This window comes from Buteo buteo, chromosome Z (genome assembly GCF_964188355.1).
Source record: "Buteo buteo chromosome Z, bButBut1.hap1.1, whole genome shotgun sequence".
Lineage (NCBI taxonomy): Eukaryota > Metazoa > Chordata > Aves > Accipitriformes > Accipitridae > Buteo > Buteo buteo.
The window spans coordinates 54908478-54921941 of record NC_134204.1 but is presented as its reverse complement, the minus strand read 5'-3'; the positions used below and the strand labels follow the sequence as shown (position 1 = coordinate 54921941).

Here is a 13464-nt window from a genome sequence, read left to right as displayed (position 1 = left end):
TTTCTCTCTAATTCTCAGACTGAAAGTTGCCCAACTGAGCCACAAACAGGAAAGGAATGGCTATGTTCATGTAGGATCCTAACTGCTCCATTTGAAGGCTTGAGGCTGCCCTGAACTGGTCTTGGATCCACAGTCTCCACGTCTCCATCACCCCTCAGAGAAGGTATTCAGTCCCCTGCATGCCCCGAGTGCTAGAAGTCCCACGCTTGGCATGCAGCAAGCCTTATGAGTGGGCAGCAATGACAACACTGAGTTGGTGAAAAAGGAACCCAGAGAGTTCTGAGGAAAGGGAAGCAGCCTGGGATGAGCTGTGAAACATGGTAAAGGTAGAGGGAAAACAGGGCCCCGTGATGACCACGGTACATTTGGGCATGCCATTGCTGCCAGTCAGGAGAAGGGGGTGAAGATGACTTCTCCGCAGTCAAGGTATGCCTTGGCTGCAGAAATACAGTGGAAGAGCTTTATGTGCAGACAGTGACTTGGGTTAGGAGCAAGAGCCCAAGTTAACACAGGAGTGGAGCCCAAAGAAGCACACCAGTCGGTAATACAGGTCATTCGATGTTACAGTTACATGACAGCTTGGACTGCACATCCTCTACTTCCCTTCCATAGTGTATGATCAGGGAGAGATGGAAAACCTGCAGACTTTGACTGTCAGCCTCAGCTAGCCACAAAGGAAGATTCTGCAACCTGTGGCCAGCACAGACCAGCAGAAAGAAGGCAGGCAGGAACACTGGAACAACACACTGCTTCCCACATCAGGAAGGCTCCTGACAACACGGTCTGGCTGTAACCCTGGCTCTCTGGTTGCTAAGCTTCCAGAACATAGCTCATAACTGCAGTCTTTGGGTGCAGGCTGGAGATGTTCTAGGAAACCTGCAAATGCTTTCCTTCCTCCCCGAGACAGACTTCAGCCTGCTTCTGTTTGTTTCCTCCACACAGCAGTTTGCAGCTTCCCCATGCTGACCAAAACCAACAGCAGTGTGGCTCATTTCATCCACTGAGGTAAGTGGCATTGCAGAGGAATGGCTGTTTTGCTCCAGGACCAAAGCTAACATCTCCACACAGTGCCACGCAGGTTCCATAAGATGTGCCTTGCATATACCTTAAAAGTCTCTAGCATCACAGTCTGGGTGATGATGTCCCTGCAGAGAAGCAAGCATGCATCTCCAAGACACAGCTAGCAAAAATGACTTAGTTAAAAAGAGAATGAAATGTGGCAAGACTGCAATAAATAAAGGGATAAGTCAGAGTTTGTCTACAAGAGTTAAGGGAAACTGTGAACTGAAGGCAGAGCAGCTGCACTACAGCCCTACAAGCAGTTGAGCTTATTGTGAAATAAAAGTGTCCACACTTATGATCAGTATGTCAGCAACAAATGGAGCTCAGTGTAGACAAGCCCTGTGACTCATTTGCTTCCTGTTCTAGCAGAACCATAGTAAGGATGGGTCAGAGCATTATCTTTGCTAGGAAACAGGCAAGTGGTGTATATCTGCAAGGGGCTGCATTCCAAGTCAAAAATGCCCAACTTACCACCTACGTGGAAAAACGTAAAGCGATAAGAGGAAGACCAAAATTACAGGAAATCAGGGAGAGAGGGATAGACAGAGAAAAGACACATGCAGGAGTCTGGCAAACATTACAGCTGTGTACACATAACACCACACTAATGACTGCCAGCAGGATAAGCCTCCAAAGTTACACACTGCAACAGCCAGAGTCATCCTAGCTTCAGCTGCAAATCATCATCATCGATGATGGGTCAGAGACAGATCGTTTATTCCAGTACCTAATGAAGGCAGTAGGGCCCACTAAAGCATCACAGGGAGCCCTGGGAAATGCTGTCAGGCTTATGTACAACCATTTAATCTCCTCCCTGGACTGCAATGCGAGGCAGGCTGGAGAGCAGGTGCCCTGGGCTGCTCATCGCTCTGGGGAGCAGGATACCTGTGCAGGCAGTCTCAGGTGTGCTCAAGAAAAGCGGTGTATGCCAAGAGGCACAGTGGGGCACGTTCCTGTACCTCGGCTCACCCTGTCAGGGAAGGCTCAGCCTTCAGGGAAAAAAATTCTTAGCAACTCCCTTCCCCCCCACTTCTACAATTTTCAGACAAAGGCATTCAGTTAATGGGATGTGGGCGTCAAAACCCCTGGGGAAGCACACACAAGCCTCAGCTTCATTACCTGCACCCACTGCAGAGCTGCACCCACAGGGGCCAAGCAGCCCTTGGAGACAGACCCAGGGTGCCTCTATCTCCTGCTGCCCAACCCACCACCTTGGCAGTGCAGGGTCTCAGCCAGAGAGAAGCCCTAAAGCCACCTGGCTGAAGCCACTGCTCCTGCATGCTACCATGCCATGCTCCCTGTGTTTTCCCCTCTCCATCCTGACTCCAGGATGGAGGAAGCCTTCCGTTAGCATGGCAATACCATGCACAGCAGGCACATTGCACCATGGGTGCTGAAATACATGTCCTAGGGCTGCTGGCACCCTGTACCAGTGTGACTAAGAGGACTCAAACTGGCATATTATTTCCACCGGGCAGGCAGCAGGGAGAGGTGTGCAGTGGGGGAACACAGGGCTCCCACTCAGGATGTCCACATCCCCCCTCTGCTCTCTTGGCCCTGGGCACACCTGTCATTAACCTGGCTGACCAGAACTCTGGTTCCATCAGATCTGCCCCCTGCAATTGGATGCCTGCAGACATCACCTTCCCCTTGTGACCTTCCCAGCAACTCTTCACCTCCCTTCTTTCTTTTGCCTTCCCAAATGGTTTTACGTCCTGGAAAGGGGAAGCCAATCCCAACCACAGCTTCCTGGCCAGGGCCACCTGCTGTAACCAGTGAAGGATGGGAAGCACACCAGGTAGACAGGGCCCTGAGGACAAGGAGCATCCTCACACATTATGGCAATGCCAGGCACAATGCCAGCTTACATATGACTGACCTGGGCATGCCAGAAAGCCCTGCCCACGACAACAGCCTGGGATTGCAGCCTTCTCACTGTTTGCTCTCTGCAGGGTTGCTTTAGGAGAAGGCCACCAGCAAGGGGACTGTGCTACCAGAAGACCACCCCCTCCAAGCACAGAGTCAATGGGAGCAGTCTACACAAAGCTGTGCATACTCACGTGGCCATGCAGGTCTGTGTTCAGCAGCATCATGGCACACGTGAGACAGTGAACTCCATCTGCAGAAGGAGACATAAGCAGAGTCACATGCAGACCCATGACTGGACCTTTAAGAACAGCTGAAACTGAGCCTCATAGCTGAATTGAGTCTGCTTCCTTAATAAGAATCTGTTTTATCAAGAAATACACATAATTAAATAAATGAACAGTGAGGTCATCCTACAGCTGCCAAGCCAGAACAGCCTTTCTTTCATCTTTTAATGATTGTCAGAACTATCTTGCAGCACCCATGGATGAGACAAACTAGACAGGAAACCACGCTGTCACCCGTTGCTTGCTAATACCAATACCACAGCCTGAATCAGCTCCCTCTTCTTCATTTATTTCAGAAAGGCAAGAGTAAAATACACCCATTCTTCCATGCAGAGTGGATACAACACGGTATCCTATTTTCCCCCTCCTCTGGCCCCCTCCTCATTCAGGGCTCAATTAGACTGAATTTTGGAGAACTTCAGTCAGCTATTTATGCTGCCTTGGCTCCATATTGGGTAGAAAGTGCTCCAGCAATTTCTAAGGTGGTCCTGTGTAGGGTTCGACGTTCGGAAGATCTCGCGATGTCACGGAAAGTTAGAGGGTTAGTCACAGCCTTGTGATGTACCTGTAACCCCACCTCCCCTTGTTAGTATAAAAGGAATTAACTGCGCAATAAAAGGCGGAAGTTGGCGCTCACACTGTGTGTGTTATCTGTCTCTTTCCCTGGTCCGGGCCGACCAGTGATCTAAGCATGGCACCTTGATATGTAGCGAACGCTACAGTCCTGTAGCAAAGGCCCTCAACAATGAACCAGAAGAGACAGATTATATCCCTAGCTCCATCCCTGGAGTAACTGTGGCAGACTTGTGAAAGTCAAGGTAGACTATCATTTGCAAAAGAGGACACCAATTTCATAGTCCTCATTTTCCAGGCACCTCTTTTAATACCCAAAGTGTATTGGCTATGCACAAATCCAGACAAAGGTGACAGTGCCCATGGTGCCATTTATCACCTCTGAAAATCCAAATGCCTCTAGCCAGTTTCCAAACATTAGGAACACATTAGGAAAAATACCTTCTCCATTCTCTTGTTCATAAACACACGGTGCTACCTTCCCTTCTCTCACAGGGGTGTCATAAAGACACGGAGTCATTTATCAGACTTGCACACACTGTAAGGAGATGTACATAAAAACCATTGTAGCTGAGACCAGATAATGACTACGGACAGGTCCCTCTGTGCTGTGAAGGAAGAGGAATGGGGATGAGGATACATATATCTCACACTCAGCATGACTATCACAGGCTTGAATCTGTGTGAGATGAAGCCATCACAGAAAGATGTTCCCCAAGGAAAGGACCACACTTTCTTACGATGTTCATATAGGCCCTAGCACCCAAGCAATGTGGCCGAACCGTAGCTGAGCATGACATGAGAGAAGAACTACTATCGCTAGCAGTAGTAAGTCTGAAGCAGCTTGAATCTGGGGCTGTGGCGCTCCAGTTCAGGTCTACGCATTTCTTTAGAGTAACCTGTCCTCTCATTTGCAAACTGCAAATGCATCCAGATGATGGAAAAGGGAAAGAGGAAAAGAGAAAGGCAAATGCAATCCTGGATTTCCATCGAAAGGAACAACCACCATATTTCTGCAGTGTAGCACTTGACTACTGACAGCAGAAATACAGCATCAAAATTATGTAGAATCCTGGGCAAAGACTGCAGGATTCACTTTAATCTAAATGCTTACTCAGGCTCAGAAGTGGTAATGTCCCTGCTGCACCCTGGACTAGAGTAAGGCTGCCACATCAATATGCAAGTCATTATTTCAGTCTGGATGTGACACACCTACTCTGCCTGACGGCCTGTGGTGTCTCGAAACAAGAAAGGCATTACAAAGGACAGAGATGGGATGAGAGCAGATCCTGTCTTACTGCTATTCCCCTCCCCGGCATGCCAGCCAGTAAAGCTGACCGATGCAAAGTGGACAAACATCACCTCACTGCAACGGGGACCAGTCACAAAGCAAGGGGCAAGGAAGTGTGGCAGTACCTCCAAGTGTAGCAGCTCCTTCTCGCTTACACTTGAGACTAACAGCACAGCTTAGCCCGTGCTTATTTTCTTTCTCGCCCTCCTCCCTTTCTCAGCGTGTGATCAGCCCGCACTGCAGTCAGGGCCGCATGCCTCTACCAGCATAGCTGGCTGAACACAGCAGCTACACCAGCGGACACTTCGTCCTCTTCTCCAATGCCAACTTTCTCAGGTTTGATCTGTGTGCTTGTTTGTTTCCCCCATCCATTTCCAAAATGACTGAAAACATTGGCAAGGAGGCAGCACTCTGGCTGATGTCAGCTAGTTGCAATGAAACCATGCCAGGTTCTGGATACAGCACCCAAAATTCACCCCCACAACTGGCAAGAACTGGCATGCCTGCTGCCAGTGCATGCAGAGACGCAAGCACTGAATGGAGCATGGAAAGCTAACAGCTTCTCTTCCACTGAAGATGGGACCTATCTTCACCCACATGCGTGTAGCTAGCATACAGGTACCCACACATGGTGGAAGTCAGCGAGACCAGAAACCACAAATGAGGACATTCAAATCTGGAGATGCTACAGCTGAGGATTTACACTGAGGAGGCCTAAGCACCTTTCCTGACAGGGGATGAATACAGATTTTTCACTGCCTTACCATGATTACATGTGGAGAATGTGGAGGGTTTCAATGCTCACCACAGGCACACTCAAGCGTGGCACGGCAATTACACACCTTCCCCAGGCACGCACCATACGTGCTATTGAAGGCGAGAATGAAGGATGAAGGAGACAACCAAAGACCTTCATATCAGAAATAAAGTTACCTTGAGAAGAAATGGTGTTTGGGTTGCACTGGTAGTATCTGCTGGAGAAGTGGATTAAAACTCTCTCTCGTTCCTGAGTTTCTCCAATAAGTGAAAAAGCTTTAAAGAAACTCCTAAAAGGAGTGAAAAAGGTGAAATTAAAGTCATAAATCTCTTTTTGCCTCACACAGCACACAGAGCAAAGCACAATTCACAGCAAGAAGTACATAAGCACACACCAGATATTTGGCCTTTCCAGGAAAATGGGTTTTTATCCCATGTGCAGTTAATCCCAACATTATAGTAAATGAAGTAGGAGTTAATTTACCACTGGTCTCAGCCATGGAATATACAAACTAATAAGCAATTACACCATTTGAAAGAGTTGTTCTTATTTTTAATATTTTTCTTTTCTTTGGGAAAGGAACTGGAGCAGGTGTTGTTTATGCATGACAGACATCTAGAGTGTTCTCTGTCCTTTTCTAATTGTCTGCCACCCCTGCACCTTTTAACTTTTAGTATTCCCATTAGTACTCCCATCCAAATCAGAGAAGCTACTCCAGGCAGTGAAGTAAGCAGATGCACTGCAGACTCAGAGCCCACACCAAATGTGTGGTCCTCATTCTGGATGGTCACTCATCAGAACAGCCCAGGACCACAAAGGTTGCCTTGCAGAGGGCAGCGTGACTACCTGACCTGCAGAACACATCTGGGGAAGAAGTCAGAAGAGTCATAACATCTCCCACCAAGCTTCAACAGCGGAAGGAGCAACCTGGCCTTCCTGGGTTCCTGCTCATGACATTCAAAGGCACAGGGCTGGTGCACACCTGGGCATGCTCGCTAGACACAGATAGCGAGCCTGTGCAAAGAGGTGGGACACGCATGCATATTCCACTCTTCCTCTGACACTTAACCACACCGTCTCTCAACCACGCCGCTATTCTTCCTGCTAGGAAAACTCGCCTCACAGCCAAAGAACTTCTGCACTTCCCAAAATCCCCACATCCTGGAGCCAAAAGATGACCTCAGCAGTATCAGCCTACGCTCATTTGTCAGGATGCTTCTAAGAAAAGCCTGAAAACACAAACCTTCTGGGTCTGAAGCAAGACGCCATGCAAAATGAGTGCCTAATAGACAATTTTTAAATACCCCATGAGACTGAAACTAACACCAGGTCTGAGAGGCATGGAATATGTTGCTGGAACATTCACATCTATCTAGTCTGGACGAATAAAAGTAAATTTTTTCTCTTTGATGTAAGGTCAGAGACAGGCTGTATTTGCAGCGATCTCGCACGCATACAGAGTGTGATCTGCCTGGTAATAACTTCATTTCATAGGTAATATATTGCAAATAATCCAATTCACAAGCAGATACAACTGAGTCTTTGCAGGGTTTCTCTTCCTTTCCTTCCTCATGCCCCCATTGGATGTTTTGACAACTAGCCATCTTTCCTCCTCCTCCAGCTCGGGCTCTTTCCAGTAACACCCCCTGCCCATGCCAGGCACCACTGGCCTACACCCTCTCCTCTTCTTCAGTGCCTTTACCCCCCCTGGAAGCTGCCTCGGAGAGGTGAGTTTCTGCCCACCAGGAGGGCCAGGATGGACTCTCAGAGGGGCTGGAGCAGCGGTCCCACCTCCTCCCCTCCTGCGATCCTGCAGAGGATGCGAGATGCACGGGCCAGGGTGTGGAAGCAGAGCAGGACAATGAAGGAACAACCGATGGTGATACGCACTGCACATCGGCCTCCCGACAGCCTGGGGATAGCGTGCGTCCGGGCTGCCGCCACGGGCTCCAAAATGGTTACAAACCACAGCTTGTCAACAAGCCAGCAGCAACAGGGTGGTTACCTCTCGCCCTCTGCGAGCCTGAGGCAGCACACCTTGGCTCCCCCAGGCTTCGGGAGGATGCTCTGTCCCCGGCCCCTGCTCAGGGCATGCAGCCAGCAGTCGCTGCAACTTCTCCTGAAATCTCAGCAAACCCCTGGCGTGTCTAAGTCCCACATGAGCCAGGGCATATTTTAGAGAAGGTCACAACTATTAATATTAACAGGAGATCTACCGGGAGCAGAGACCTCCTAAATATGTGCCACAAAGCAATTAGGTGTTGGATTTCACAATTTAAAAGAGGGGTATATTTAGCATCATGCTTCAGGGCTACTAAAACCCGGAAGGAGCAGCAGACCTCCCACCGCCCCGGCTGCTCCCGCCCTGTGCCGGGTGGGCGCTCCAGCTCAGCTCTGCTTCCACTGCTGCAGGAGCAGTCAGTTCACTCTCCCGCAGGCACATTTTGTTTTCACCACCTTCAGCAGGCAGGACTCTGGGCTTTCTTTGGGGTCTGTCACAGTCTCCTGGAGTCAACCCCCCCGGAAATATATTTGCAAGGGGACTGGCAAGTGCCTGCCAGACCTCCTGGGTTTGTATTGTTAGAAAAAAACACAATAACCCACTTGAGTAACCTCAGCCAGATGATTTAAACTTGCTTTAAACCCCTTCAAATACCAGAACCCCAGCAATTGTGCTAACAGTCCACTGCTACACAAACTTGGTGTTTTGCCTCCTAAAAAAAAAAATATGCTGAAAACAAACATTGCCGAGGCCTAATTCCAGTGTAAAAAGGAAGGAAAATTGAAGGGCTGGGTTTTCAAACACCCACGCTGGCAGCAACCAAACTCCATGGCATTTTCCACATGGAAGCTTTTGCTGTTCTGCACATTTTTGGGTGCCTCAGAGGGACATGGTGAGGAGGGCTGCCGAGCCACATCAAACCCTGGCCCTGGCTTTGTGCACTGCGGCCAGGCAGAGCAAGCTCCAAAAGGCATCAGACAAAAAGTCTCCACGGCTCAGCTGTGAGCAACACCTTCACTCCCCAGCAGCACCTGGCAGACTACAAGTCTCTTGTTTACCAAGTGACCAGTCATTTTTCTCTTATCTCCTCTGCATCAAGGACCATCTCTAAGCAGGTCCACCCAAAGATTTCCCTCTCCAGGAAATGCCACTGCTCCAGTAGCACTCTCGAGTACAGCAGCACGCCAAGCCAAACAGAAGAGAAAAGCTCTGTCCCAAAAACCAGTCACATCCCTTGCTTTACCCTCTTAAGCCCCCACAGAGCAACCGCTTCAATCAGGACAACACAGCAAACAGTACCATTACTAAAACAAGAACATAGGGTCTGCAAACAGCCACGTACCTAAGCGAGTAGTCCAGCGTCATGCCTGTGAAGTCAAAAAATTTAAGGTATTCTTCGGCCACAAGCTTGCTGAATTCGTTGCTTTAAACAAACAAATAAATAAGTAAAGATTATCATTCAAGAGTGAACCCCTCCAGAACCAGCAAGAAGAACAACGTGGCCAAAGGCCTCATACCAGCACGTACTTTTTACCCAAATGCTTTGCCACATCAGAGCGTTTGAATCTGTCCAGATGGTAGAGGCGCTTAGCCAGGCGCCTGGCTGCTTCTAAATTGCTGCTGCTGCCGTTGCTGAGATCGTGGCCAAGGGCTCCAGCAACATCTTTCTCCTGAAGTTCATTGCTCCCCATGGCAGCAGCAGAGTCTAACACCATATTCTGCAGTTCAGCATTGCTATGAGACAGAAAGAATATGGGAAGAACAAAAATAAGATGACATTACAGTTTCAAGAAGAATTTAATTCCTCTTAGAATAGAAGGCAATTAATGGTACAGAGGCAAGATTACACAATATAGCAAATTCTACTTAATTGAAGGAGCTGTGTAGAACAGGGACATTTATTTAGGAGTCATCAGAGGTTAAGAGAGTTTCTCCTGGTTTTGGTTGGGACAGAGTTAATTCTCTTCTTAGTAGCTGGTACAGTGTGTTTTGCATTTAGTGTGAGAATAATGTTGATAACATACCGATGTTTTAGGTGTTGCTAAGTAGTGCTTATCCTAAGTTAAGGATTTTTCAGTGTGCCATGCTCTGCCAGCAAGCAGGTGTACAAGAAGCTGGGAGGGAGCATGGCTAGGACAGCTGACCTGAACTAGCCAAAGGGATATTCCATACCACAGAACATCATCCTCAGTATATAAACTGGGGTGAGTTGGCTGGGAGAGGCAGATCGCTGCTCGAGCATCGGTCAGCAGGTGGTAAGCAATTGCATTGTGCATCACTTGTCTTTTCTTGGGTTTTTTTTGGTTGGTTGTTGTTGGTTTTTTTAAAATTATATTCCTTTTCATTAAAATTATTATTATTATTATTGTATTTTATTTTACTTTAGTTATTAAATTGTTCTTATCTCAACCTACAAGTTTTACTTTTTTTTTTTTTTTTTATTCTCTTCTCTTCCCACTGGGAGGTGGGGGAGTGACCGAGCAGATGTGTGGTGCTGAGTTGCTGGCCGGGCTTAAAGCACAACTGAGTTAAACATGGAGACCCAAATATGGGCTTTCCAGCCCAGAAACACATTCTGCCCTGCACTCACTTTCTGAGCATGCCAAGTGTCCACAACTTGTGCTCACTTCACAGAGAGCTGTTTGCTGTTATCAGCCTATAACTGCACATGACAACATGGGCTCCTCATTTGCTTCTTGCACTTCTATTTTTTAATCAAATCACTTGCTTAGCTTGAAGGGGTCCCTGTAAAAGTAGGCCATTAGCCATCTTCCAGGGGAAAATGCAGCGAGCAAGCCAGGGTGTTCAGTAGCTCCAAGCTGAGTCAGCACAAGTCCCTTCCTCATTCTTCCCCAGTTGTCCTGGAAACAATATGACTCCCCAAATCTAAAATAACATCGGCAAGAAGTCTGAGCGGCTTCCGTGCCACCCATGAGCAGCAGGCATCCATTGGGAGGCACCGCTAGAAAAAGCAGGACTCAGAGCAAGGAACCCAGTTTGGGGAACGGGAGAGAGACACAAGCCACCCAGGCCAGCCTGGAAAACTGCTTGCTTTCCTCCAGCTCCCTCGTGGTGGCAATAATTTCCCTCACTGGCTGCTCAAAGTCAGGATGTTCAGCATGGCAATCCCAGGGCACTTTACATAAATCATGCATTTATAGATTCCTCCCACATCTACTACAGTAGGAAAGCTTGGGCTGAGCTGTGTGCCTGCTTTGCCTCTCCCCTCAAAGAGGCAAGAGCTCTCCATACCAGAAAGCGCACCCCCACATACACACCCCTGCACACAGGCAGGCTTTTAACTTCGGAAAAGCTTTTCTCTGACACCAGCATGAAAATTCTTGCAAAACCTCAGCTCTGTGTCTGTGTGTGTATGTGACAGCATTTCTATTAAAAAAAAACCCAACCTATACAGAAATTCTTTCCACTAAATCCTCGTTTACACAGGGCTGATGAATGATCAGCAGGGGTCATGCGCAGGGCAGATATGAGTGGAATGAGTTAAAGATGATTTTAAACACAACACTTCAACATACCACAGCTTCATACACCACTGTAATTTTCAGGCTTGGCAAGCCACAGTTAGAACAACCCATTGCTGTGCTCCAGTGACAATTATCTAGCCATTTACTGAAATGTCCACTTATTAACCCTTTAAAGATGAGATTTTCATATACTGTGCGCTTAAAATAAAAATCTTTGCTATTTTGTATGCCTCCTTCCACACAAATCATCACCTGTGCCCTACCTCTTTTCCCATGCATGGTTTAAGAGAAGGAGGTGCGCAGTGCTCCTGCAGGAAGGAGACTTGCCCGCTTCAACTCTGTTTCCATCCTCCTAGTGCTGCAAGAACCTCAAAAGTATCACACATCCACACTGTGGGTACAACTTTTTTTATCAAGTATCTGGGGAAAACAGACATCTAACCTGTTCCTACACGTGCTGGGGATTTGATTTTGCATTTATTTCAGTGTAAATAATAAAGTGCTACAACAAAAGGGGCTCAGTCTAGGTGCTCTAGTAGGGAGTTAACACTGTCAATACAATTTCAACAGCGTTAACATCACTGACCACCAGCTACTCTAGAAAATAAAAAAAGCCCCTCCTGATACTGTTTTTGTGGGAATTGCCTTCTCAGCCTTTTCCAAAAGCACTAGTCAGTGTCTGAAATTCTCTAAATTTGGTCTACTCCAAACTTGTGAAGAAAGCAAATTCCAGAGTCCTCTGACACGCCCCAAGCAACGCCTTGTCCACTCAAATTAGGCACAACTGGTTTCAAACTCCCAGCTCTAACAATTTACAAGAGCAAAGGATAACCAGGTGAGCTAACACACCTATGGAGCCTTCCATGTACAAATGCTTCGAAAGCCATGCCAACTTGCAGAGCCTCATTCATAAATCACAACCCTGTTTCACCACTGCTCTTCATTAAAGGCAATATTTATAGCCCTGAAAGATGGCCAAAGCTGACAAGAAACATCTGCACCCTGCTAGGAACCAGTGCACTATGAGAGTCAACGTTACCGCAAACCACCGTAAGTTTAGAAAGAAAGGAAGTGACAGCATCTGCCACTTTGTGAAATAAACAGTACGGCAGCTCCCAGCTTCTGTTTTGCCTCTCGGAGCAGTGCCTGGGATATGAAGGAGGAACACCCAGCAAGAAGGAAAGCATGCTCTTTCCCCTGCTTGCCAAAACTAGCCAACGGGGCTGCATAAGAAACCTTAGCTTCAAACCTCCCTGATTTAAAACTTCATTCTGATGGCGGGTCTCTATACATGTATCAAGTCAAAGAATAAGGGATGCTTCCTTCACTTATTCCGACAGTTGATTAGCTTATTACTTATTAAGTACAAGGAGGCAATCAATTCAACAACATAGGTTGTCTGTAACATAAGCCTCTTGTTCAGGGAAAATGCCAGATTGTTAACATTAAAGGGAGACTTCAGTTCTCGGGTCTTTTAGGTGGTGAGAGGACTTGGTGCCCATGCCACTGAAGGCTTAGGAAATGCAGATGCCCTGTGCAGGACTACTGCAAGCTGCCTTCTGGACAGGTCATTTCAGCAGGGTCCAGGACAGGGGGAGTGTTACTCAGGGGAAAGGCTGACATTTCTTCTTACCTCCAAGTCTCTCTGGGTGCATCATCTTCCTTTCATGTCTCAGTTTCCCCAGCTGCTGAACACAGATGCTAATGCTTGCCTCCCTCTGTGAAGTGCTTATAATGAACTCTAATCAAGGGCTAGGAGCAACCAAGGCTGCAAATAGGTCTATCTTCTGCAATCTACAGTTTCTATACACAAAGAGTCCACAGCAGCATTACCAGCTAAACAAAGCCAAGAAAGGGCTTTGTGATGCAGAGCAAGACTGGACATAGACTTCTCATGCAGCTTTACTCTTTATCACATAAAAATGAGAAACCTCCACTGACAGAAGTGGGCTGAAAATGTAGTAGATTATATTCCCCCTAATCCTGGATTCAAGGCCAAAAGGGACTGTAATGATACTACTGGTAATTGCCTGTGCAGCAACAGCTGCTGATTTTCATCCAGAGACTCTTACATTAATCTCTGCTATCAGAAAACACAGAAAACAGAAGCTACAAAAAGCTAGACCCCTTTGGTCTCACAG

The 13464-nt window shown here is 47.5% G+C and overlaps 1 protein-coding gene across 3 annotated transcripts in view; it reads right to left on the bottom strand.

Annotated features, from left to right (window-relative positions):
• The window catches only part of PSD3 (pleckstrin and Sec7 domain containing 3), a 114465-nt gene that overhangs the window by 62222 nt on the left and 38779 nt on the right, over positions 1-13464 (bottom strand). For all 3 annotated transcript variants that reach the window (XM_075020993.1, XM_075020994.1, XM_075020997.1), the window contains exons 5-8: positions 9366-9572; positions 9181-9261; positions 6013-6125; positions 3123-3181 (exon numbers count right to left, since the gene is read on the bottom strand). In XM_075020993.1, coding sequence (XP_074877094.1) covers positions 3123-3181; positions 6013-6125; positions 9181-9261; positions 9366-9572 — 460 coding nt within the window. The remainder of the gene's footprint in view (positions 1-3122; positions 3182-6012; positions 6126-9180; positions 9262-9365; positions 9573-13464) is intronic.